Source organism: Phaenicophaeus curvirostris, chromosome 27, assembly GCF_032191515.1.
Source record: "Phaenicophaeus curvirostris isolate KB17595 chromosome 27, BPBGC_Pcur_1.0, whole genome shotgun sequence".
Taxonomy (NCBI): domain Eukaryota; kingdom Metazoa; phylum Chordata; class Aves; order Cuculiformes; family Cuculidae; genus Phaenicophaeus; species Phaenicophaeus curvirostris.
Genome location: NC_091418.1, coordinates 4413424 through 4437105, shown reverse-complemented (window position 1 = coordinate 4437105; position 23682 = coordinate 4413424). Strand labels below are relative to the sequence as shown.

General features: G+C 47.6%; 1 protein-coding gene across 1 annotated transcript; it reads right to left on the bottom strand.

The window, feature by feature from the left end:
- Positions 1–534: 534 nt before the first annotated feature.
- Positions 535–23128, bottom strand: GMCL1 (germ cell-less 1, spermatogenesis associated). The gene is made up of 14 exons (XM_069877403.1): positions 23013–23128; positions 21636–21759; positions 16444–16540; positions 14764–14861; positions 13775–13887; positions 12974–13039; positions 12743–12827; positions 12432–12522; positions 11834–11974; positions 9955–10024; positions 4337–4412; positions 2537–2682; positions 2257–2344; positions 535–1234 (listed from the first exon to the last, which is right to left on the bottom strand). The coding sequence occupies exons 1-14, from the start codon at positions 23126–23128 to the stop codon at positions 1100–1102; spliced, it is 1446 nt and encodes a 481-aa protein (XP_069733504.1). The 3' UTR covers positions 535–1099.
- Between the last annotated feature and the right edge of the window lie 554 nt (positions 23129–23682).

Genomic DNA, 23682 nt, shown 5'->3' with positions numbered 1-23682 from the left:
TTGTGATGTGTTTGGGTTTCTGTGCTCCTCTCCTTAGCAATCCCCTAGGAAGGGCCCCTGGGAAGCAGGAGCGAAGCTGGAAAGGGATTTGTTTCTTGGCACTAACAGCCCCTTCACAGCCGCAAGGGCACAGAAAGGGCCCAGGAAACCCAGAAACCACGGGAAAGGGGTCATTAATGTCTAGAAAAAAATCTCAAGATGAGTTTCGAGCCAGCAGGGCACCGGGACAGAGCAGGATCTGGACCTGAGCAGGAGGTGCTAAGCCCCTGGCACAAAGCAGGAGCCTTGGGATACCTCAACCCCATCGCCAAAGCTCAGATTTCAACCCTGACCTCACATAAACCCCAGGTATTTTACTGCACCTCCTCCCTGGTAGTTCAGTTAAGAAGAAAAACTGCTTACTTAAGTAGCTAATTACCAAGTTCAACGCCTTAAAATGCTTCTGCTTTCTGTTTCCAAAGAAGTACGACGCAACGCAAGGTCGTACAGAAGCGCATCCACCAGCCGAATCTGGTAGAAAAGGACAAACGCTGGTGAGCATCCCACTCATTTATTGACAAGGTGCCACGTTTTCCCATCTTGCCAAACAGATTTTTACGTAAAATAAAAGTAGAAATGGTCAAATACAAATGGTTTTGTATTTTTCTGACAACATAAAAAAAAAATTAGCCTACTAAAGAGGCAAAATTCCCACTTTGAATCCAAAAGTCCCGCTTTAAGAATTCAAAATTGGACAGACAAACATAAAACCCAACTCAAAGAAAGAAGGAACACGGCGCACGCTTGGCCCGCTCGCCAAACCAGCTGAAATGTCTTGGTCCCGGCTCTTCCCTTGGATCCTTTGCTTAACTGATGGGAAATCTGCGTTAACACCTACAACTCCAAAGGCACTCGAAGGTCACAAGTTCCTGAGCGAAAACGGGATTGATTCCCAACATAAGAGATAAAACGAGTCACAAAAAAAAACGCTGTTTAAAAACTAGGATTTGGTTCATGCCTGTGGTCAGCATTCCGCAGGATCCTAGCTGCGAGCTGCTGCTCTATGGCTCTTTTTTCTTTTAGAATTACGGAAGGGCCCCTCTGTTCCACTGAAGAGGTGTCAGTTTTCCGCGTTATCTGGCGGTGCCTCCCTGTCCACCTTCCTCTCCGGCGACGTGTACTGGAAGTTGCAGCAGACGTACAGCGGGAAGGTGGGGAGTCTGCCTTCCACGAGCAAATTCATCACTATCTGCTCCTGGAAAGCAAGAGGGAAGAAGATCCAAACAGACCAGAGTGGTGCTAACAGTCAGTCTCGAAATTTTAATTACTATGTATTAAAAAGATTAAAAAAAAAACAACCAACCCAAGACAGTAATTCACCTTAAGCAGATATTTTATATTATTATTAACTCTGATGAGATATTCTCAGAGCGCTCATCGCCCTTTGAGCCAGCGCTGCCAACTCTTCCGCAGCCAAGAGAGCGGAACCCCAAGAAGAGGTTGAGAAACCAACACCTGGTGAGAAAAGGAGCCTCTTCTGCCACTCTCAGTTTCAAGAGATTTAGTTGACAACCCAGAATAGTTTCTGCTTTAAAGCAAATTACAGCTGGTTGAGAGAAATGTTTCAGTTTTACTCTATAGGGACTGGTTTGGGGCAGCAAAACTGTAAGGGTGGAATTAACAAGGAAAAGCTTCCTATGTGCTCATTGTCTCTGTATCACTGCAGATTAGGACTTCAGAAACTCAACCATCAAGTCTTTCACAATTCACTTTCACAATTACTAAATCCCAGTGTCACAGATGGGTGGAAAGGGGCACATTCTCTCGAGAAAACTCCACTCCTCCAGGAGTTTTATTTATTTAACAGAGCAATAACCACCTTTGAACAACAGGCTCCTCAGCCTACGAGACAGTCTTCCAAAAAAACTTCAGCTTTGCTCTAAACAAGCTGTAGTGTGCTGGGCGTATTATCCAGAAAATCTCAGCAGCGTAGAAGTCTTGGAAAGCAAGCAGCCACCCAGCAAAACCCTACGCTGCCAGCAGCTTCCACAGCCCCACAGGGATGAATTTCACTCTTATCAACACTTCAGAAATCCATGTTATCTCAGTGTAGTTACACTCCACAAATTAGCTTATCTTCCACCACCTATAGGAGGAATGCTTGGAATTCCACATCAGCAATAACAAGACCCCCTCTTCAAAAGGATTGTTGATTTCTCTGCATGTTTTTCATGCCTTGGACTTCAAGTTCAACAGCTCAAAAATCCACAAACATACCTGATCCTTCCCGAGACTTAGGAGCTGATATCCTGTCGTTCTCTTGAAAATCTTTTTCCCGTTGTTATCAAAGGAGGCCAGACGTAACCTAGGGATAGAACAACATTTCAATTAGTCTCCCAGAACCCAGTTTTCCCACCACAAGTTTCTCCCAAGGATACAGAAGAACATTTTAAAAGGTAACTATCTTGGTGGCAAGGAAATTTAACACAAGCACAGATGGAAAGCCATAGTTTGGATAAGGGATTTTATCACACTCCACAGGGTCTCCCTTGTTTACCTGAAGGCCACGTTTCTCCGAGGCTGCAGACTGACTGATCCGCTGCTTGGCCGATCCAGCGTGTTCCGCTTGAAAATGATGCGATGATTTGTATAAATAACGAGAAGGTCGAAGCCGAAGTTGAACCCAGTCCAGCGCCAGGAGTACTGACGGACACGAGTGAAAAATATCAAACAAACCAGCCTGAGTCTTGGTTACAAAATGAATGGAAAGCGTTGCTTCTCCAGTAAATCAAAACTGGGAAGGGGATTCCCAGCTACAGAGATTTATGAAGGATTCAAAGATACTTGCAAACATCTGTTTGAAACCTAAGGCATCTTGGTAGGCAACCACTCGCTCAAGCAGCCAGTCCTTGCAGACCAAGACAAGCTCAGAGTGAGCTGCTTTCCAAACATATAAAAATACATTTACCACACGTGGCTCTAAAACACGTACGTCCTGCTCGCTGCTTTATTTCTGAGTAGCACTTTACCACACATCCCATCCATGCTTAAAGCACTCCCTGGAGAACAATATCCCTATGGGAAGTGACTCCAGTGGGGAAAAAGTCACAGTTCCTGGTTTTTGATAAGATTCATAAAGACACGTGGACAGATATGGACATACAGGGGTTCTGGCCGCGGCCATTGTACATTTTATCTAGAAAGCATCCTTCCCCAGTTAAAAAGAAAGAGATGTCAGTGATAAAAGCTGTACTTGAACTGCTTGTATTTTACAAGTCTCAAATGATAAGTCATGGCTACGTTCCCTCCTTTCACACACTAAATTTTTTTCCAAGCAGGGGCTTGCCTGCAGCGCAAGAGCAGTTACAACACTCATTCACTGCACAGACAGCAAGTGTTTTCATCCTTCTAGGGAGAACAAAATCATTTCTTTAAGGTACCATCTCCATTACATCTTTTCATAGAATCATAGAATCACCAGGTTGGAAGAGACCCACCGGATCATGGAGTCCAACCATTCCCATCAATCACTAACCCATGTCCCTTAAACCCCTCCAGGAAGGTGACTCAACCCCCTCCCTGGGCAGCCTCTGACAGGGCCCAATCACCCTTTCCATGAAAAATTCTTTCCTAATGTCCAGCCTGACCCTCCCCTGGTGGAGCTTGAGGCCATTCCCTCTCGGCCTGTCCCCTGTCCCTTGGGAGAAGAGCCCAGCTCCCTCCTCTCCACAACCTCCTCTCAGGGAGTTGCAGAGAGCAATGAGGTCTCCCCTCAGCCTCCTCTTCTCCAGCCTAAACACCCCCAGCTCTCTCAGACGCTCCTCACAATCCTTGTTCTCCAGCCCCCTCACCAGCTTCGTTGCTCTTCTCTGGACTCGCTCCAGAGCCTCAACATCCTTCTTGTGGGGAGGGCCCAGAACTGACCCCAGGATTCGAGGAGCGGTCTCCCCAGGGCCGAGTCCAGAGGGAGAAGAACCTCCCTGGCCCTGCTGGCCACGCCGGGTCTGATCCAAGCCAAGATGCCCTTGGCCTTCTTGGCCCCCTGGGCCCCTGCTGGCTCCTGTTCAACCAACACCCCCAGGTCCTTCTCCTCCAGGCAGTTTCCAGCCAGACTTCTCCTAGTCTGGAGCTGCTCAGGGTTGTTGTGCCCCAAGGGCAGGACCCGGCCTTTGGCCTCGTTAACCCTCATCCTGTTGGTCTCAGCCCATGGATCCAGCCTGTTCAGATCCCTTTGGAGCCTCCCGACCCTCCAGCAGATCCAGCTTCCACCCAGCTCAGTGTCATCTCCAAACTTGCTCAGGGTGCCACCTGTCCCAGACATCAGCCATGCAGAAATTTCACCACACGCTGTACTTACATCACCATCCTTTTCAAGTTTCCGACCGCACCGCATGCTGTTTCCTTCCAGTTCCTCTTCATTTATTTCTTGGGGCCTACAAAAAAAAAAAAAGTACATCTTTAATGACACTTAAACAGCTTCACATGGTACTTTAATGTGGGGAGGATGAACAGAGCCGAGTAAACTGCTCTGACCACAGCGCTGACCCTTCTCTGAGCAGGGTTAGCTACCTGAGCTCCCAGGCATCCTTAAAATCCTGACTGTCCTGGGACACCCAACTGCGCTACAAAACTGCAATCTAAACCAGGTTATGGCATCTCAGCTAGGTAGGACATTTGTAGATGAACCTTTCCAGTTTAGACAATAATAGGTGCTGCGATGAAATCCATTCCCCAATCCTAAATACCCCAAGGCCTTTTTAAATGCAGCAGTCTGACTTATTAGGCAGAAACTCAGGAAGAGCCGCAGGATTTAAAGGCTATAAAATGGAGAGGGAAAGAGTTAGACTAGACATAAGGAAGAAATTCTTCACAACGAAGGTGGGGAGGCCCTGGCCCAGGTTGCCCAGGGAAGTGGTGGTTTCCCCATCCCTGGAGGGGTTCAAGGCCAGGTCGGATGAGGCTTTGAGGAGCCTGATCCAGCAGGAGGTGTCCCTGCCCATGGGAGGAGGCTTGGAATTAGATAATCTTTAAGATCCCTTTCAACTCAAACCATTCAACGATTCTGCAGAACAGCAGCTCCACAGAGACATCGCGGAAAGTCTCTTAAGCAGCTGGTTATGTAACTTGTCTAAAAAAAGTTCACCCACAGCGATCATGAAGCCTCTCGATTCCGTCACCCGACACCAACACGCCCTCGTCCCACCCAGCAGGTGCCACCAGCGCTTGACGTGTGGAGAACTCTTGCAGAGCCAGCAGAAGTAAAATCAGGCCCAGTTTTCCAGAGATACCTCACTCACTTAACTTAAGCCACGATTACATCACCAACCAGAGAAGCAACCACTGCCAGAAAGTCTTCCAAGTGACACTGAGGACAAACGCTTACGGTAAGTGGTGTAAATCGCAATGAAAGGCAAATCCCCCCCCCAAGTTAAATTACAAACCTGCAATATCAAACAATACGCTCTGAGAGAGATAAGCAAGAGGAAACGCAGCATCTGTTCTCTTCCTGCTGCACGCACACCACAAGGCTGTAACTTTTATGAACAAACTCAGTCTGTGGGCTTTTCACCCCATTTCTGTAAAAAACACTCCTGGAAGATTAAGTATTTTATGAATAAGTTAAGCAGATCAGTTAATCATGCGAACCAAATCCATCCAAGAACCTCCTGTGTGCTCTTCCCACATCTTCCAGCTGAACTGGTGATGGAGCTGACCTAAATTCAGTAGTGGTGATAGCAGATTTATTCCTATTTAATTTGTAATTAATTTCACAAACATTAGTACTCATGTTCAGACTGACATTAGCATTTTCCCTCACCCAGCTCCCCGAGCAGCCTCAAAAGATGCACAATTTCCAGCTATACCCACTTACACTGGCCCGCCACATGCTCAGGGAACAGCCAAGTGGTTTTATTCTGTTGTTAAACTGTTAAAGCAGAAGTTATTCCAGTCATGGACTCAAAAGATCTGTCCTGCAGCTGCCACAGAGCGAATGTTTAATTAAAAAGAGAAAACCAGGCAGGAAAAACATGGAAAAACACTCTGCTCGTTCCAAGAGTCACTGAAAACATCAGCACTGTAGGTGGCCATGAAAGCTGGTCATTTTAAAACTGGGGGGATGCCCATCATAAAACAGTTCCAGTTGCAAGGAACCTTTAAGGGTCATCTGGTCCAACCACTCTGCAGTGAGCAGGGACATTTTCAACTGGATCAGGCTGCCCAGAGCCCCAACCTGACTCTGAGCATCTCTGGGCAACCCGTGCCAGTGTTTCACCACCCTCATCGGAAAAAAGTTTCTGTCTTATACCTAAACTACCCTGTTTTAGTTTAAAACCACCACTCCTAGTCCTACCACATCATCTTCTCTTCAGTTTGGTACGGGAGTTTCCTTTTTCAGAAGCACAGGAAAACTGAAACGGTCTCAGTGCGTGACACCGAGCTACCAAGAGACATCAAAAATCAGCAATTCCGCGGTCTTGTGTCAGAATTGTGATGACTGTGGCAATTCTCACTTCCCTGTTAACTGTTGTTCCCACGTGCGCTAGAAGGTAACGCACAACGCGCAATCATCTACTGGGAGAGAACATCAATAACAACAGTGCAAGAAAAGCCTTCCCAAGAAAATAACAGGAGCAGCGACAAGCTATGACCACCCAAGAGATCTTTAGGAGCTGAAATGATGAGATTCACAATTTTACAATTTTCTAAAGCACTGTCATTGACAAAAAGAACCGCTCCTTAAAGCTCCTGGCTATTCTTCAGACCAAAGTCAGAGTTTGGGGGACTTTTTTTACACTATTACATTATGATGTCAAAAAGGAGCAATTCAAGAAATTATTTCCTACTCAAAATGCAATTAAACCATGGAAGCCACTGCCACGGGACGCTGGGGCTAAAGCATAATCTGCTCCAAAACCAGAACCACACATCCCTGGAGGTGTTTGAGGCCAGGTTGGATGGGGTTGGGAGCAACCTGATCCAGTGGGAGGTCCCTGCTCATGGCAGGGGTTGGAACTGGATGGGCTTTGAGGTGCCTTCCAACCCAAACCGTGATTCTACGATAGTTAAGAACAAGCCTATTGGTGGTTGGTCATTCAATAACAATCCAGCCAAGACCTCCAACTAGAAAACCCTTAACTACTCGCTGCCAGAGTACGTCAAGAGAACACTCCCTCTCCACTTGAAACGGAGACGAGATTTATAACCCTCTGCCACTGATCGTCACCCCAGTCTGCATGGTTTTTGGTTCAGATCAGGACAGTAATTCTCACATTTTTTAGACTGCAATTTGTAAGTGAAGCCTCTGATGGGAATGGAAGACGCTCATCTTCAGAACAGCCAATATGGGGCTAAAAGAACCGACAGAAGAAAACAAAGCAGTTGGTTCACCGCTTTTTTGAAAGAGAACAAACATTTTGCAGCTTCCTAACCTGACATTTATGCTCCACAAAGCAGACTGAAAAAGAGAAAACAGAGGCAGAACAACTCCCCCAGCTGTATTTTGCCACAGTTTCAGTATTTGGAAAGAGATCACGGGACCTCGGTCAGCGCAACACGGCAAAAAAGCAAGCAGAAGGGAGGGAAACAGCTTGTGATCACAGGAACATGTTTAACTGTGCTCCCACAGACCTGCCGGGCCCTGGGGATGGCAAAGAGCTTGCCAAAACCCAAAAAGGGTTTCATAAGGTATAAAAAAAAAAAATCCTGAGAACCCTTGATTTGTTGGGGAAAGAAAACGACCACCTTAGCTGACGAAAGGGTCGATGAGCCTGGACCAATCTTCCTCCACCAAGAAGAAACGTCTCGGTCAGGATCACACGCCTCTGGCTGTCTTATGTTTTTCCTGGGAAAATAACTACTAATTCAAGTTTTTATTGTTACTTGTTATATATATATATATGCTGGTTATAATTATTTAAGCACTAAGGTAGTAAGTGAACTTAGCACGGCAATCCCAAATTTGTTTTAATCTATCACTTAAATTAAATTCCTGCTTCCAGCCTTGCAAAATTGTCTCTCTGACTTGGTTGTGCTGAAAGAGGCTGCAACCTGCACATATTAACCCTGGGTGTCCCAGTCTCTAAGGAGACTCTCCCAGGTAACCGGATTGTGACTTGTGGCAAAAACACGTATGAGCACACCCCCATAATTCTTTAGTCATAAACCACAGACCAATTCTGGAACTAGAGACTGGATCCAGCCACACCCGGGCGTCCTCTCTGAGAGGATGCTTAAAAAGCAAGGGGATCTATCTTGAACCTCGTGAGGGAGGGAATCACTCAGCCACCTCAGAATCTCACCTGTTTAACGTGACAGTAACAAATATTAAATCGATATCGCTGCCCAACACCACCACCAAGAGCCCACGTGAGGCACAGGCTCAGGGAACCCAACCACGCGACGCACCAGGGTGTTACGCAAACCTCTGAAAGGGCACAGAAGCAACACACACACGCGCTGGGAACTGCTGGGGAATTGCCTCAACAGCACTGCAGTGCCACCACAGCGCAGCACTGCGTCTAGGAAGGAGAAAGGGGAGGATATAAACCATGAGGATTATGGAGACACCGGGGCATTGGTATTGGAGAATCACAGAATCATAGAATCACCAGGTTGGAAAAGACCCACCGGATCATCGAGTCCAACCATTCCCATCAATCACTAACCCATGTCCCTCAGCGCCTCGTCCACCCGGCCCTTAAACCCCTCCAGGGAAGGTGACTCAACCCCCTCCCTGGGCAGCCTCGGACAGGGACCAATGACCCTTTCCATGAAAAATTCTTTCCTGATGTCCAGCCTGACCCTCCCCTGGTGGAGCTTGAGGCCATTCCCTCTCGTCCTGTCCCCTGGCCCTTGGGAGAAGAGCCCAGCTCCCTCCTCTCCACAACCTCCTCTCAGGGAGTTGCAGAGAGCAATGAGGTCTCCCCTCAGCCTCCTCTTCTCCAGGCTAAACACCCCCAGCTCTCTTAGCGGCTCCTCATAAGGCCTGTTCTCCAGCCCCCTCCCCAGCTTCGTTGCTCTTCTCTGGACTCGCTCCAGAGCCTCAACATCCTTCTTGTGGTGAGGGGCCCAGAACTGACCCCAGGATTCGAGGAGCGGTCTCCCCAGGGCCGAGTCCAGAGGGAGAAGAACCTCCCTGGCCCTGCTGGCCACGCCGGGTCTGATCCAAGCCAAGATGCCCTTGGCCTTCTTGGCCCCCTGGGCCCCTGCTGGCTCCTGTTCAACCAACACCCCCAGGTCCCTCTCCTCCAGGCAGCTCTCCAGCCAGACTTCACCCAGCCCTAGAAGGATGCGCTGCCTGGAGAAGCTGGAGGTGCTGGCAGTGAACATAAATCACATCCTAGCCCATCAAACAAACCCCAGGTAGGGGAAAGGATGTGCAAGGAGAAGGGATGGAGTGAACAGCTCACAGAGTGCCAAGGGCTGCTGGGTCTGGGAGGTTGGGATGGGAAGGGATGAACAGAGGTTAGTGTGCAATTATCCCTGTTTAAAAAAAAAATAAATAAATTGCCTTCTCCTGCAATACAGCGATTTAAACAGCCCCACAGTCTCCTGCCCTCCCAGGCCAGGGATGAAGAAGCAGGACAGAGAAGGCTTCTTCACCTGCAGTACTCTCTGAAATTTCGTTTTCGTTATCCTTTCACTGTAAGTTACTCTTCCACAGCTTCAACACGAATTTCAAGGCAACGTACTGGTGAGAAGCATTAAGCAACATCACAGCAAATACCCAACTTCCCTCCCCAGCCTTTCCCTCTGGTGCCATCGTGCAAACTCTCTAGAGCTCTGTTGTTTCGAGGATAGGAGATGAGCCAGCCCAAGGGAGCAGACGGCTCCTCAGACAACAGCAGAGTTTAACACCAAAGTGCGCTTCCCCAGCTCTTCTTCACGTAAACCCCAACAATCATGTCAGAATTTTTATGAGAGGAAAGTTTCTAACTTAAGAAAGAAATAGAGGAAAGTCTGTATTACACCTACCCGATGTCACTGCCTTGTTCTGCTCTGAGCATGGCCAACCACTGCTGCTTGTAAACAGAACACAGCCATTCTAAAATTAAAAACAAATAAAAGCAAGCTTAGGGTTGTCTCTGGAGCTGGAAATGGGGATGTTTACAAGCATTTCAAATACAGAAATATAATTTTATTGAAATAATAAGGTTACGGGCATTGACTGGATGACCTCTGCAAACCCACCACCCAATAACGCACTCGTGTTTTCTTCTCCAGGCCTCAGCTACAGAGAAAAATCAACACCTAACACTGAGGAACTCAGGACTATGTCCATCTTATCAAGCATTGTGATGTAACTCAACACATCACCTTGGTGCACAAAGTTCTGTTAAGCCCAAGAGCTCATTAACAAGGTCCTGGGAGGAAGAGGCTGAGGTTTGAATCCCCAACAGAATCCTACACGAGTTAAACAAGAAGAGAACAGAATCAAAGGATAAAGGAAGCAGTGACTTATCACAGATCTCGTTAAAACAAACAGAAATTATCCCCTGCTAGGAATAACCATGAATCATGCCTTTTTCTGAGAACACCACGAAGATTTTATCGGCTGCATGAATTTAACAGTTGCAACCAAGAGGCAAAACACAACAAAAACTAATAGCATGTAAGCCAGTTACACAAAAAGGATCACAGGCACCCAAAAGTACAGCGTGTAAGTTCTTCTTCAAGAGAACAGGGACAAATATGCAAATTCACATATGAGAACAACTCTATTGGGAATGGACTAGGATGACAAGAACAGTGAGAACCACTGTTACCATGAGAACGAAGCAGGTAGCTGATAAAAGTGACAGAAAAAAAGAGATCGTAGTGCTGAGATTGCCTCGTAACACCCAGGTGCCAAAATTATTGTAAACCCAACGTGACTCCAGAGTTGAGATTCAGGCTGCCACAGGACCAAAATGGGAATTCACCAACACAACATAAAGTATAAAAATCCATTAAGGAAATCTACAGAGGTCAGGCACATCGAAAAGATGAAAGAAAAAAAGATAAATCAGGAGATAGAACATCTTCTCTTTTTTTCTGTATATCCAGATATCTATCACTGTAACTGTGGGATTATTATAGGTGGGAATTCACTGGGGTAGCCACTGACTGGGTACAGAAACACTATATAAGGTTTGCGTCCACTCAGTAGAGTGGTAACTCACTTGAGTAAACTCAATAAAGTGATCTCGTTTGTCACCTCATGGAACGAGGTCCGTGCCTTAATTGCTACACGGATCTGTTTCATACACCATATCTTAACTGGAGTTCATCTGTTAATTTGTAAACACAAAGAGGGGAAAATACTGCTTAGGAAATATTCAGAAATTACCAGGTAGAACAAAACAACGGCTCCGTCACTCACAGAAAAGACACACGATGTATTTCTGGCTCTTACACCTTTTCTATCCAAACAAGAACAGACTCTGTGTGAACTCCTAACTTGGTAGTTCAGCTTGTCCTACGCACACTGGGTGTACAATACAAAAGAAATAATTACACCATTTCTTTCAGCTATTCAACCTGATTTCCTTCTTCACCTCCTTGAGAGTCCAGAGGGAGAAGAACCTCCCTGGCCCTGCTGGCCACACCCTTTCTGATCCAAGCCAAGATGCCCTTGGCCTTCTTGGCCACCTGGGCCCCTGCTGGCTCCTGTTCAACCAACACCCCCAGGTCCTTCTCCTCCAGGCAGTAAATTCAATATTCAAATTCTGCTGAAGCTTCAGCCGCAATTCAGACACTGGAGATGAACCGTGAGCGATCAGACCGGGAAATGCACCGGGATCTTCCCAATGACTCTGGTGTAGGAGAGGCTGGGAAAGGCACACAGAACTCCACCAGCCGAGCGCTCACTCACCGGAGGGTATGAGGGAATCGCTGTCAATGATTCTAGCTGATGCCATGTCATTGATGATATATTGTAATCTCAAGAGTGTGAACACCGACTGGAATGCCTTCCCCTGTTCCGAGTCCAGGAACGCAACGTCATCCCTAAAATCTGCAAGACAGATCACCTGTATTACAATTCGTTTTCCTAAATATTTTCCAGATCCTATTTATAATTGAGACTGAGTTTTAACTTACTGATCAGAGAAAGTTATTATGGACTGGCAAATCACCTCTGGCAGCTAAGATGAAGAAGTTATTTATGTTCAAACACTTTCAAGCCAAACCTTTCCTCTTTGGAAATACATCAGTGCCCTCTAGTGAGACGGCAACAAAACTTCACCCTGACTGAACAACTGCAAAATCACAGACAGGGACTGTCTGCTCGTTTGGAAACGCGTGGGAAAAACAGTGGAAAAGCTCTTCGCGTTGAGGATCCGGTGCTGGGGCGGCTGGCAGAGGCAAAGCCTTCCCAGAGAACACAGGACAAAGTTTGGAAGTGGAAGAAGCCTCTTGTATTTCTCTAACCCACGTCTTCTCCAATCCAAGGCCACGGCAATTAATCCTACCTTTCCGACGCTTGGCAAACCAGGCATCAGCTTCGGTTAAGAGCTGCCCCAAAGGCCCATTCCAAGAAGGCACGAGCTGAAGGAACATCCACTAGGAAAAACAGACAAACTCCAGGGAGTGAATTGAAGTTTTCAAACAGGTAATGTCTGTATTATTAAAGGGACATTTTCATAATGCATTCATTCATACACAGATACTCTATTTATTTACTTTCAGTAAATACCAAAAAGGCTAAAATTCTCATTGTGTTACAAAACAGCTTCTGCTCAGGAGCTCAGCCTCCCAGAGCTCCAGCAATTTTGCTCAGTACCTTTTTGAGAGTGGTATACACGTCCGTTTCCACTTGCATTACAAACAGGTCGGAAGAGCTGATCAGCTGCTCCATGAGGTTTATACTGGGGAAAAAAAACATAAGAGTTCCATGAGTTTTCCAAGAAAGCGAGTGAGGTAACCAGCAACCATCGCCAGCCTAGAAAGGGATTTGGAGCCATGTACTCTGGAAGAACGTACTTCATCACCCAGCATTAACTGACGCCTGTACCTGAGTTCTCTGAAGAGTTCAACTCGTGGGTGAGTCATCAGGTTGTCCAAGAGCCATTTAAGGCACCTGGATTAAAAAAAGCAGGGAATCAGTACCTTCTTTTTTTTTTCTTTTACATCATTCCTGCAACAGTTGCTCAGGCTCACAAAGTGCAATAAGTGCCGCGTGACTTGGAAATGCCCGAGACACAAACACATAAAAATATGAAAAAGTTACTTCAAACACATGGAGTTTAACATAAAATGTTCCAGAATTTTCTGTAACTCTTAAAGTTGCATTGAGTGCCTCTCAGGGTACAGCAAAAGCTGAATTCAAAGTACTATTAATGCTACAAAAGCTCTGAGAACACACTAACTCACAGCAGAAGGAAGCAGTGAGCACTGACCTCAGCATTCTGCTCCCAAACATGTAATTATCCCTCCTAATTAAGATAAAGTTAAGACTAATTTGGAATATTCAAGCAGCTTTGTGATAAAACAGCCAATGATCACGAATATTATGTCTTTGTCACACTAAAGACCAAACATCTTGTCTTTACTAACATACTTCAGTAATTAATTCACTCACAGCACAGACCAATCAATATGTAATGGTTGGACTCGATGATCCAGTGGGTCTCTTCCAACCTGGTTATTCTATGATTCTATGATTAAAGGAACCAACTACAGCAGAAACTCAGAAACTTAAACAGGACAAGCAGAGCCCAAGCCACACAGCTTTCAAAAAAAAGAGTTAACTTGGGCATCACATATCCGTTTTTAAATTCACGCTGCTAATTAGCTTGGAGAAAGCAAATCCTACTTGTTCTTCACCGAGTCCAACCCGTACATCTCTGCTGAACTACAGTAACCGCACACGGTTTGTGCATTAATGGTTTCCTTCATCGTCTCAGCACATTGCTCGATTAAGGCGTCCTGTGGGGAAGAAAGAAAACATAAATATTCAAAGTTTTCATTTCCCAATAGGAAGTGTCAAAGATTGTGTGGTTCATACAAGTTTTCTTCACTCCTGAACAACCCTCCCAGTCCCAGTGCCCTGGGTTGCGCCCTTCAGAATATTCATACCAGCACTCCTCAAATCAACAATTTATTTTTAGAATATAGCACGTGAAAGAAAAGCCTAGTGAGCACCTTCGGGGTAGAACACATGAGCTGGTACAACATGGATCAGTTGGAATGGGTCTAGAGGAGGCCACGATGATCATCCGAGGGCGGGAGCACCTCTGCTATGAGGACAGGATGAAAGAGTTGGGGGTATTCAGCTGGAGAAGAGAAGGCTGCGAGGAGACCTTAGAGCTGTTCCCAGTACTGAAAGGGGATCCAGAAAAGCTGGGAAGGAGTTTTTACAAGAGCTGTAGCGACAGGATGAGTGGGAATGGGTTTAAATTGGAGAGGGCCAGATTTAGCCTGGATATAAAAAAATTCTTCATAATGAGGGTGGGGAGGCCCTGGCCCGGGTTACCTTATCCCTGGGCGTGTTCAAGGCCAGATTGGAAGGGGCTTGGAGCCCCTGATCCAGTGGGAGGTGTCCTTGCCCATGGCAGAGGGTGGAACTGGCTGGGCTTTGGGGTCCCTTCCAACCCAAACCCTTCTGTGATTCTACACGATTGCAGCTGAACCCCAGGATCGCATTTCTGAATACACACACTGCATTACATCTGTGGGTTTTCCCACTTAGCCCGAAAAGATGATTTATTTCTCTGGGTGAAAAGTACCCGTGTGTGAGTACGTTAAGAACTGCTCTCTTCATCTGAGAAGAAAGCACAAAAATATTGCCCATCAATTACTTACAAGCTGGAGCATGCAGGCTGCTGCTAAAAGCGCAACCACTCGTCTGGGGTTTATTAACACATCGTCCCGATAGAGTGAGCCGAAAGCCACCTGGAGAGCTGAAAAGAGTACAAGTGTTGAACAGAAACAGGACGTTGACCATGGGGACCTAAAAGAAACCTTAAATATAACCAAGCAGACATTCTCTACAATTTTGTTTGCTCCAGATAAAAAACTGGTATTTACCAGCCCAAGCACACACACCAACAGAAAGCACAAGATGTGGCCTTATCCAATAACATCTAGTCCTTTCCACTACTTAAACTAAATATTCAGCTTAAAACAGCCACCAGTCACACCAAGGAGCAACGTGGAGAGCAGTAAAACCAGATAAAAAGAAGCTAAACCTCATGGCTCCTTTTCTGTGATTGATCCCTGGCATCGTGCTGAGATAGCACTATGACTGTACAGGCATCTCTGTAATTCTTCTGAAAAACAACACGTTCCCACTCAGTGGGGCTTGGAACCAGAGCAAAACATCCTGCCAGCTCCCAGCAGTCCCCAGCCAGCTCTCCACTCGGAAGCTTTTCAAGACCAGGCCGATGAAGGCGTGATTCACAAGCTAACGCGTGGCTCTCCTCGTATCCTGGGGTCAGTTCTGGCCCCTCACCACAAGAAGGATGTTGAGGCTCTGGAGCGAGTCCAGAGAAGAGCAACGAAGCTGGGGAGGGGGCTGGAGAACAAGGATTGCGAGGAGCGTCTGAGAGAGCTGGGGGTGTTTAGCCTGGAGAAGAGGAGGCTGAAGGGAGACCTCATTGCTCTCTGCAACTCCCTGAGAGGAGGTTGTGGAGAGGAGGGAGCTGGGCTCTTCTCCCAAGGGACAGGGGACAGGACGAGAGGGAATGGCCTCAAGCTCCACCAGGGGAGGGTCAGGCTGGACAGCAGGAAAAAATTTTTCACGGAAAGGGTGATTGGTCCCTGTCCGAGGCTGCCCAGGGAGGGGGTTGAGTCCCCTTCCCTGGAGGGGTTTAAGGGATGGGTGGACGAGGTGCTGAGGGACACCGTTTAGTGATTGATGGGAATGGTTGGACTCGATGATCCGGTAGGTCTCTTCCAACCTGCTTATTCTATGATTCTATGACTCTAAGAGCAGCGTACACGGATCTCAAGCCCTGATGCCAAAACAACAGGACAACTGTTGCTTTTCAGCTGCATTTCCCAGCCCAGGGGTACAAAAATGAATTCAGCTCTAGTGGTGACCCATGTTAAGCTCAAAACTTCTGAGAGGAACAAGGTCTCAGTTCTGAGTAGCGTGATGTGTCCCGATCATAGTCCAGGTGACTGCCGAAGGTACAGGAATATCTACGTAATCAAATCAAAATTGGATTTGATGTTGTTAGCTGCCCTGAGTTGCAGTACTGAGTTAAGAGGTCAGGGAATGTGGGACTGTACAATTAATTAGACTGTGTGATTAGACTTTACTGGTTTGATCTCTTGGGTAACCTTCAGAAAGCGATGGCAGAAAAGTACCCTGCCTTTATGGAGGAAGAGAACTCTGAGCACAGAACTCAATCTCTCAAGTTTCTTATTTACTACTTTGCAAATTATTCTTAAATATATAATATTTCCACTTATTTTTTGTCAAGTTCAACTTAAGCCGCACCTTCAGAGTTTACGTTAAAAGAAAAGGTTCCCACTTGCCTTCTATGTCAATGTTTTGGTCAGGAATCTCCAACTCGATGGTGTTCATGTTGGACTCTTTCCAAGATCCACTGAACATACTGGAAAAGTACCCTGACTATACGAGAGGAGAGAAAAAGAACTCAATTAAAAGATTTCATCCAAATTAAAACTGTCAAAAGCAGCACGTGGCAGGAAAAATCATTAATATTTACCTTTACACAGAATAAAATATATTAAGGGAACGTTTCACAAGCTAAAACATTCTGACACACTTGAGAAAGTTACAATCGCTCTATTTCTGAAATCAAAAATGGACACAGAAAATTTGGACTCCACGTCTGTGTGATCGGAGTAAAGAAAGAGCTTTCAAGGGCCAGAAAAGCCACATAAGCTCTTTTCCTACAAACCCCACCACCAAGAGGGATATATTTAGTCTAGGAATTAAGTCTTTAATGTTACTGGTGACAACAAATCCTGCAGGCAGGAGGGAATGCCAGTCTGGATCAGAAAAAAACCAGGCAGCATGCAAGATGTACAAATTGATGTACAAGGCTGCGGTCTCACAGCAAGGACATGCACACGTACGCTGCTCATGTAAATACATCTTTTGTTAGAAAGTGTGAGGCATATGAAATTAGAATTTGGTGGGGTTCCATCCAAATGAAGTGAAAGACACAGCTCTACTAGGATTCCTGGGGTTCCTTCCCAGCAGCAGATGTGCCTGTTGTGAGATGCCAATGCTTACTCGAGGTTAACCGAGAGATCAAAACAGTAAAATCTAATTATTCCCTGACTCTTAACTCAGCATCACAACTCGGGGTAGCAAACAACATCAAATCGAACTTTGATTTGATGATGTAGCTATTCCAGTACCTTCGGCGGATTCCCTCGCTGTGGTGACACACAACACGCTACTCAGAACCAGGATCTTATTCCTTTCACGAGTCCCTGTTTCCCTTTGAAACATCTCATTTTCATAAGAATTTGCCAGCTGGGAAACAGGCAAATTCTTCGTACAGTGGAGCACAACATAACCCTGCGTTTGCTGCTGAAAGGGCTGGTAGCTTAGGGCACCTCTATCAGCCGTCGACAATGGTAAGAGATGGGGAGGGGCATATTGCATGTTCCTAATTCTAGTGGGAGTCAGATGTGGCTTTGTGATTCAACAGAACAGTATATTAAGAGCAAAAAAAGGTCATCAGGTAAATTTGAAGGTAATCTGAGTTTAAAATCTTCATTTTATTTTCCCAGTATTTGATTAGTATTTGATTTCTAATATCATCTAAATGCATGCAAGAAGGTAAAGATCTTCAAGGATGAAATTAAACTAATTTGCATAGGAGAAGACAAACAGATAGGGTTTCTTTTAAAAGGATGTTCAAATAACTATTTCCTTTTAGGCTAGTTAGATGACCAGCATTAAAAAGAGAGATAATTTGAATAGGAGCTCAAGCCACATGCTACATACGCAGAGGGGAGGAATCTGGAAGACTGTCCAGAGCTAACCAGTCTAAGCATCTGAAGAGCCATTCCTACATTCTCATTTGACTGTTGACTAGTCACATTTCACCAGACGAAGGGCTGGCTGTTTGTCTTTGAGGGTTATCCACAAAATTCCATGAGGTTTTGGGCAGTATTCATGTGAAAACTTGCTAAAATGCAGAATACATCATTATGTGCTCATAGTGTAAATTAGTTATTAAAAAATCAGGCATCTATTCAGGGAGCTGTTCAGATTGGACGGGTGCTTTCAGGTGGGCAACTTGCTGATTAAACTGACTGGAATAAATGCTTCAGCCTCGGGTGAGCATACACTGCCTGGGCCAAACCCGGCACAGGCCACAAAGCAAAGTGCATGAAGTGCCAGTGTGTCCATTGCAGCTCAATCAATGGCTTGGATGCCCCCAGTTAGAAATTAGATTGATATATTGATAGCACTTCAGGTATTTATGTTGCTTATTTTTTCTTCACGCTTCTATTCCAGGCTGTTCTCAGTGGGTTGAGTGCCTTGACTCAGTCAGTCTCTTCCTGTGTTCTGTTTCTATAGTCACAGAGGGAAATCTTGCAAGTGCAAGATGTGTTGGAGGACAGGTAGAGAGGTCTAGTAAAGATTTGATCTATGTTGTTTACCTTAGAGGCAAGAAATCAGGCTTATTTCTGTAATGAAGATGTATGTGGTCACCAGCTGGCACAGCGAAGCATAATTGTACAAATCAATTACGACAAACCAGGTGGTAGAGCTGAGATTCTGACCCTCTGTGAATAAACGCCACCCAGTTCTGCAGGCCCAGAGACTAAGATTAAAACTTTAGAAAGATTAGAAATATTTCTTTCAAATACACTTTATTCAATTGGAAGTGGAATGAAAATGCATGGAATGGGTGAGATTGCAATAATGTGACCCTCCTGTCTTTCCATGTTGTGTGATGCTTTCTGATGACAATTTTAGAGGCTGGGGAGGGATGAGAAGGATGTAGCTGTACCAAATGTCTTCTCTTTGCCATCTCTCAGCTGCCTGATCTAGGAATGATGGTACAGAACTGCTTCTAGTACCTAACATAAGCATTGTTGGCAGATTTCCAGCTATATCTGTTTGAAAATCACTGCCTACAACAGAGTTAGGTTTGGGGCCAGAATATTTAACCATCTCCGTGTTTATTATTTTTTTTCTAGAAGGGAGAAACCCCTAAATCAAATCTGAAATTAAATTACCTGCATCACCTTTGTAACAGAGCATTTCACTGGGACATCTGCAACGTTTCTGAGATAGAGCAGCGTTGTTTATGGGATTTCAAAGGCTATCTGTGATGGAGCTGGGATCTGAACTTTTGAGCCCCCAAGGCCCGATGCTGCCTTTCGAGCAGGTTAACGCTCTGCCGTGCTGATTTTCTCTGTTAGGCAAGATGTTTGTTATAGTAGAGGTCATCACCCAAACTACTGAGTGCCACAGAAACGGATGGATAAATGCATTTCAAAAACAGAATAGGAAATACGAAATATAAAGAAACATGAAAAGGAATGTATGGGGGGGTAATTCCCTCATTCTGTACTTTAAGAGGGGTTTTTCATGTATCTAAGGATTGTTTTCTGTCTGAGAAAAGAATGAGAATAACCTAGGCTGACCTAATTTCTTGTTAAATATATTTGTAATGTCTGAGTGTCTTGGAAATGATGTGGGGGGAAAAAAAATAAGAAGCATGAGCCCACCTTCACCAGGAGATGGTGCTGTTTAATTTTTAACTAATGTTGCGTCCCTGGTGCTGGCAGTGCCCAGGTGGGAATCAGACCAAACCTGCCGGCTGTGCTGGGGGAGAAGCCCCCAGCGCAAGGAGCTGCTCTGCCCCAGGACTGCAGTACCTGCTGCTTTCTCCTGCTCCTGACTGCGAGCTGCAGCCCACAGGCAGCCCTGGGATGTTTCTGCCTTCTTCATCTCCCTGCCAGCTGTGGTAGTGATGAAAATATGAGCTCACACCCCCCACCCTGCTCTGCAGGCTGCCCAGCCGTCAGCCCAGCTGTCTGAGGGGCAACAGAGGAAACCGAGATCTGCGTTTGGTAGCATCAGCTCTGGCAGCTCAACTGCCTGGGACATTGTTTGGAAAATAACTTCAGGTCATTATATTCTTAATGGATATCACTTTTTATGAGCAATATAGAATCTTTATTTTGTTTCTTCATTATATTTTCCTTTTCGCTGCCGCAATACATTTGGCAGGACAGCAGCCAGTCTTTAAAAAACACTGTTCAATTGATCTTAATTGTTGGTCACTGTCTTTAGTTCAAATTTTTACTCAGTTTTGCATAAATGAGAGGTAGATCCACTGTTATTTACGGAGTGCTATCTTTCTGAAATGTTTCATCATAAAAGACTCAACAAAATGTCTAGGCCTTGATAAAAGGGTGCTGGCCTCTTTTCCCAAGTGACAGGGGACAGGACGAGAGGGAATGGCCTCAAGCTCCGCCAGGGGAGATTTAGGCTGGACATTAGGAAAAAATTCTTCACAGAAAGGGTCATTGGGCACTGGAACAGGCTACCCAGGGAGGGGGTTGATTCACCTTCCCTGGAGGGGTTTAAGGGACGGGTGGACGAGGTGCTGAGGGACATGGTTTAGTGTTTGATAGGAATGGTTGGACTTGATGATCTGGTGGGTCTCTTCCAACCTGGTTATTCTATGATTCTATGATTCTATGATTTTAGTAAACAGCACCAGAAAAAGGCACCAGAAAAATGAACAGGGAGAGCAGCATCTACCAAACCACACGCAGTAACTGGAGAGATGAGGGATACCACCATTCAGACCGAGACAGTCTGCTCAACAAAGCAAAGAAGTCCTAATTTCATGGAGAGCGTGTTATTTTTAACCTACAGAAGCATTTTTCCTATAGCAAGAGAGTTCCAACACCAGAGCACGAACTGCAATCCAAACCTGACATACGTGATCGGTAACTCAACCACAGAATTCCACCTTACGTGAGAACATCACTGGTACAACCAATTCCCAACTTCCAAAGTCCGTTCAAAAGCGATTTAATGCTCAGTTATAGTCATCAACTCATACTAAGTTTTAAGGACCAGCTCCACGAACTTGAGATGTAGCAACAAGTCGAGCAGGTCGAGGGAGGGGATTCCGCTCCTCTGCTCCCCTCTTGTGAGACCCCACCTGGAGACCTGTGTCCAGTGGAGCCCCCAATATAAGAAGGAGATGGAATTGTTGAAATGGGTCTAGAGGAGGCCACAACGATGATCCAAGGAATGGAGCACCTTCCATGTCAGGACAGGCTGAGAGAGTTGGGGCTGTTCAGTCTGGAGGAGGCTCCGAGGAGACCTTAGAGCAGCTTCCAGTACTGAAAGGGGCTCCAGGAAAACTGAGGAGGGCACGGAGTGACAGGAGGAGAGGGAATGGCTTTAAATTGGAAGGGGGAAGATTTAGACTAGACATTAGGATGAAATTCTTCTCAATAAGAGTAGTGAGCCACTGACAGGTTGCCCAGAGCAGTGGTGGCTGCCCCATCCCTGGAGGGGTTCAAGGCCAGGTTGGATGGGGCTTGGAGCCTCTGATCCAGTGGGAGGTGTCCCTGCCCGCGGCAGGGGGTGGGACTGGATGGGCTTTGAGGCTCCTTCCAACCCAATCCACTACGCGATTCTGTGATTTACTGGATGTTCTTTTATTAAAAATACAGTTTCTCTTGCAAGTATGATGGCAGCCACTCACCTGACACAGATACAGCTTATGCAGGTTCCACTCCTCTCCCAGAGCACGGATTTTGATGTCGCTGTTCTCCCCATTCAGAAACAGCGTCTGATAAATGTACTCGGAGGTGCTTTTAAACCTTTTCCTACACAGACAGACAGGCAGGGATCACTCTTTCACCCTTGTCAGATTTGGAACCCACGCTCCGTACCCAGCGGCAGGCAGGTACTGGAGCCCCCCTTGTTCACTGCCGCTGAGCAAAAATGGCCCTGGCACCCCAAGAACCACAACCCAGACCCTTGTCACCTCGGCCCCCGGTCCCACACAGCCCCTCTGCCCCCACAGCCCCCCGCTCCCCCCCATTCTCTCCCCCCCACACCCCCTCTCCCCCCCATTCCCTCTCTCCCCCATCCTCTCTCCCCCCACTCCCCCTTTCTCCCCCCCACACCCGCTCTTCCTCCCTACACCCCCTGTCCCCCTCATCGCCTCTACACCCACATCCCCTCTCCCCTCATCCCCCTCTCCCCACACCCCCTCTCCCTCCAACCCCTCTCTCCCCCCACACACCCTCTCTCCACATCCCCTTTCTCCTCACACCCCATCTCTCCCCTCACAGCCCCTTTCTCCCCCACATCCCCTGTCCCCCATCCCCTCTCCCCATCCCCTCTCTTGCCACATACCCTCTCCCCTCACACCCCCTTTCTCCCCCCACACCCTCTCCACTCCCCATCCCCTCTCTCCCCCCACACACCCTCTCCCCACACACCCTTTCTCCCCACACCCCCTTTCTCCCCACACTCCCTCTCCCCCATCCCCTCTCTCCCCCCATCTCCTCTCCCCCCACAGCCCCTCACCCCCATCCTCTCTCCCCCCACACCCCCTTTCTCCCCCCCCACCCCCTGTCCCCCTCATCGCCTCTACCTCCACATCCCCTCTCTCCCCCATCCCCTCTCACCCATCCCCTCTCTCCACACCCCCTCTCTCCCCCCCCAGCCCCTCTCCCCCATCCCCTCTCCCATCCCCTCTTTTCCTCCATCCCCTCTCCCCCATCCCCTCTCCCCACACACCCTCTCTCCCCACACCCCCTCTCCCCACACCCCCTCTCTCCCCACACCCCCTCTCTCCCCCATCCCTCTCTCCCCTCATCCCCTCTCCCCACACCCCCCCTCTCCCCACACCCCCTCTCTCCCCTCATCCCCTCTCCCCACACCCCCTCTCTCCCCACACCCCCTCTCCCCACACCCCCTCTCCCCTCATCCCCCCTCTCCCCTCATCCCCCCTCTCTCCCCCATCCCCTCTCTCCCCCATCCCCTCTCCCCACACACCCCCTCTCCCCCCTCCCCTCTCACCCCCCACACCCTCCTCTCTCCCCCCTCTCCTCCCGTTCCCCGCCGGTACCGGATCCCTTCTCCCTCGCCGCCGTCGCTGCCGTCGCTCCCCTCGCTCCTCTCCCGTTTCCTCCCGGTTTCCCCGCTCCCCCCGTCCCCCAACACCCGGCTCCGCACCGCGCCCATCGCCCCGGAACCCGCCACAGCGCCCCTACCGGCCACGGGAACCGCGGCCCTGCGGCCCCGCAGCGCCCCCTGCCGGAACCGGAGAGCGGCCGGGGAAAACGGGGACCCGAGGCTCGGGAATCACAGAGTCACCGGGCTGGAAAGGACCCACCGGATCATGGAGTCCAACCATCCCCATCAATCACTAACCCATGTCCCTCAGCACCTCGTCCACCCGGCCCTTAAACCCCTCCAGGGAAGGGGACTCAACCCCCTCCCTGGGCAGCCTCGGACAGGGACCAATCACCCTTTCCATGAAATATTCTTTCCTCATGTCCAGCCTGACCCTCCCCTGGTGGAGCTTGAGGCCATTCCCTCTCGTCCTGTCCCCTGTCCCTTGGGAGAAGAGCCCAGCTCCCTCCTCTCCACAACCTCCTCTCAGGGAGTTGCAGAGAGCAATGAGGTCTCCCCTCAGCCTCCTCTTCTCCAGGCTAAACACCCCCAGCTCTCTCAGACGCTCCTCGCAATCCTTGTTCTCCAGCCCCTTCCCCAGCTTCGTTGCTCTTCTCTGGACT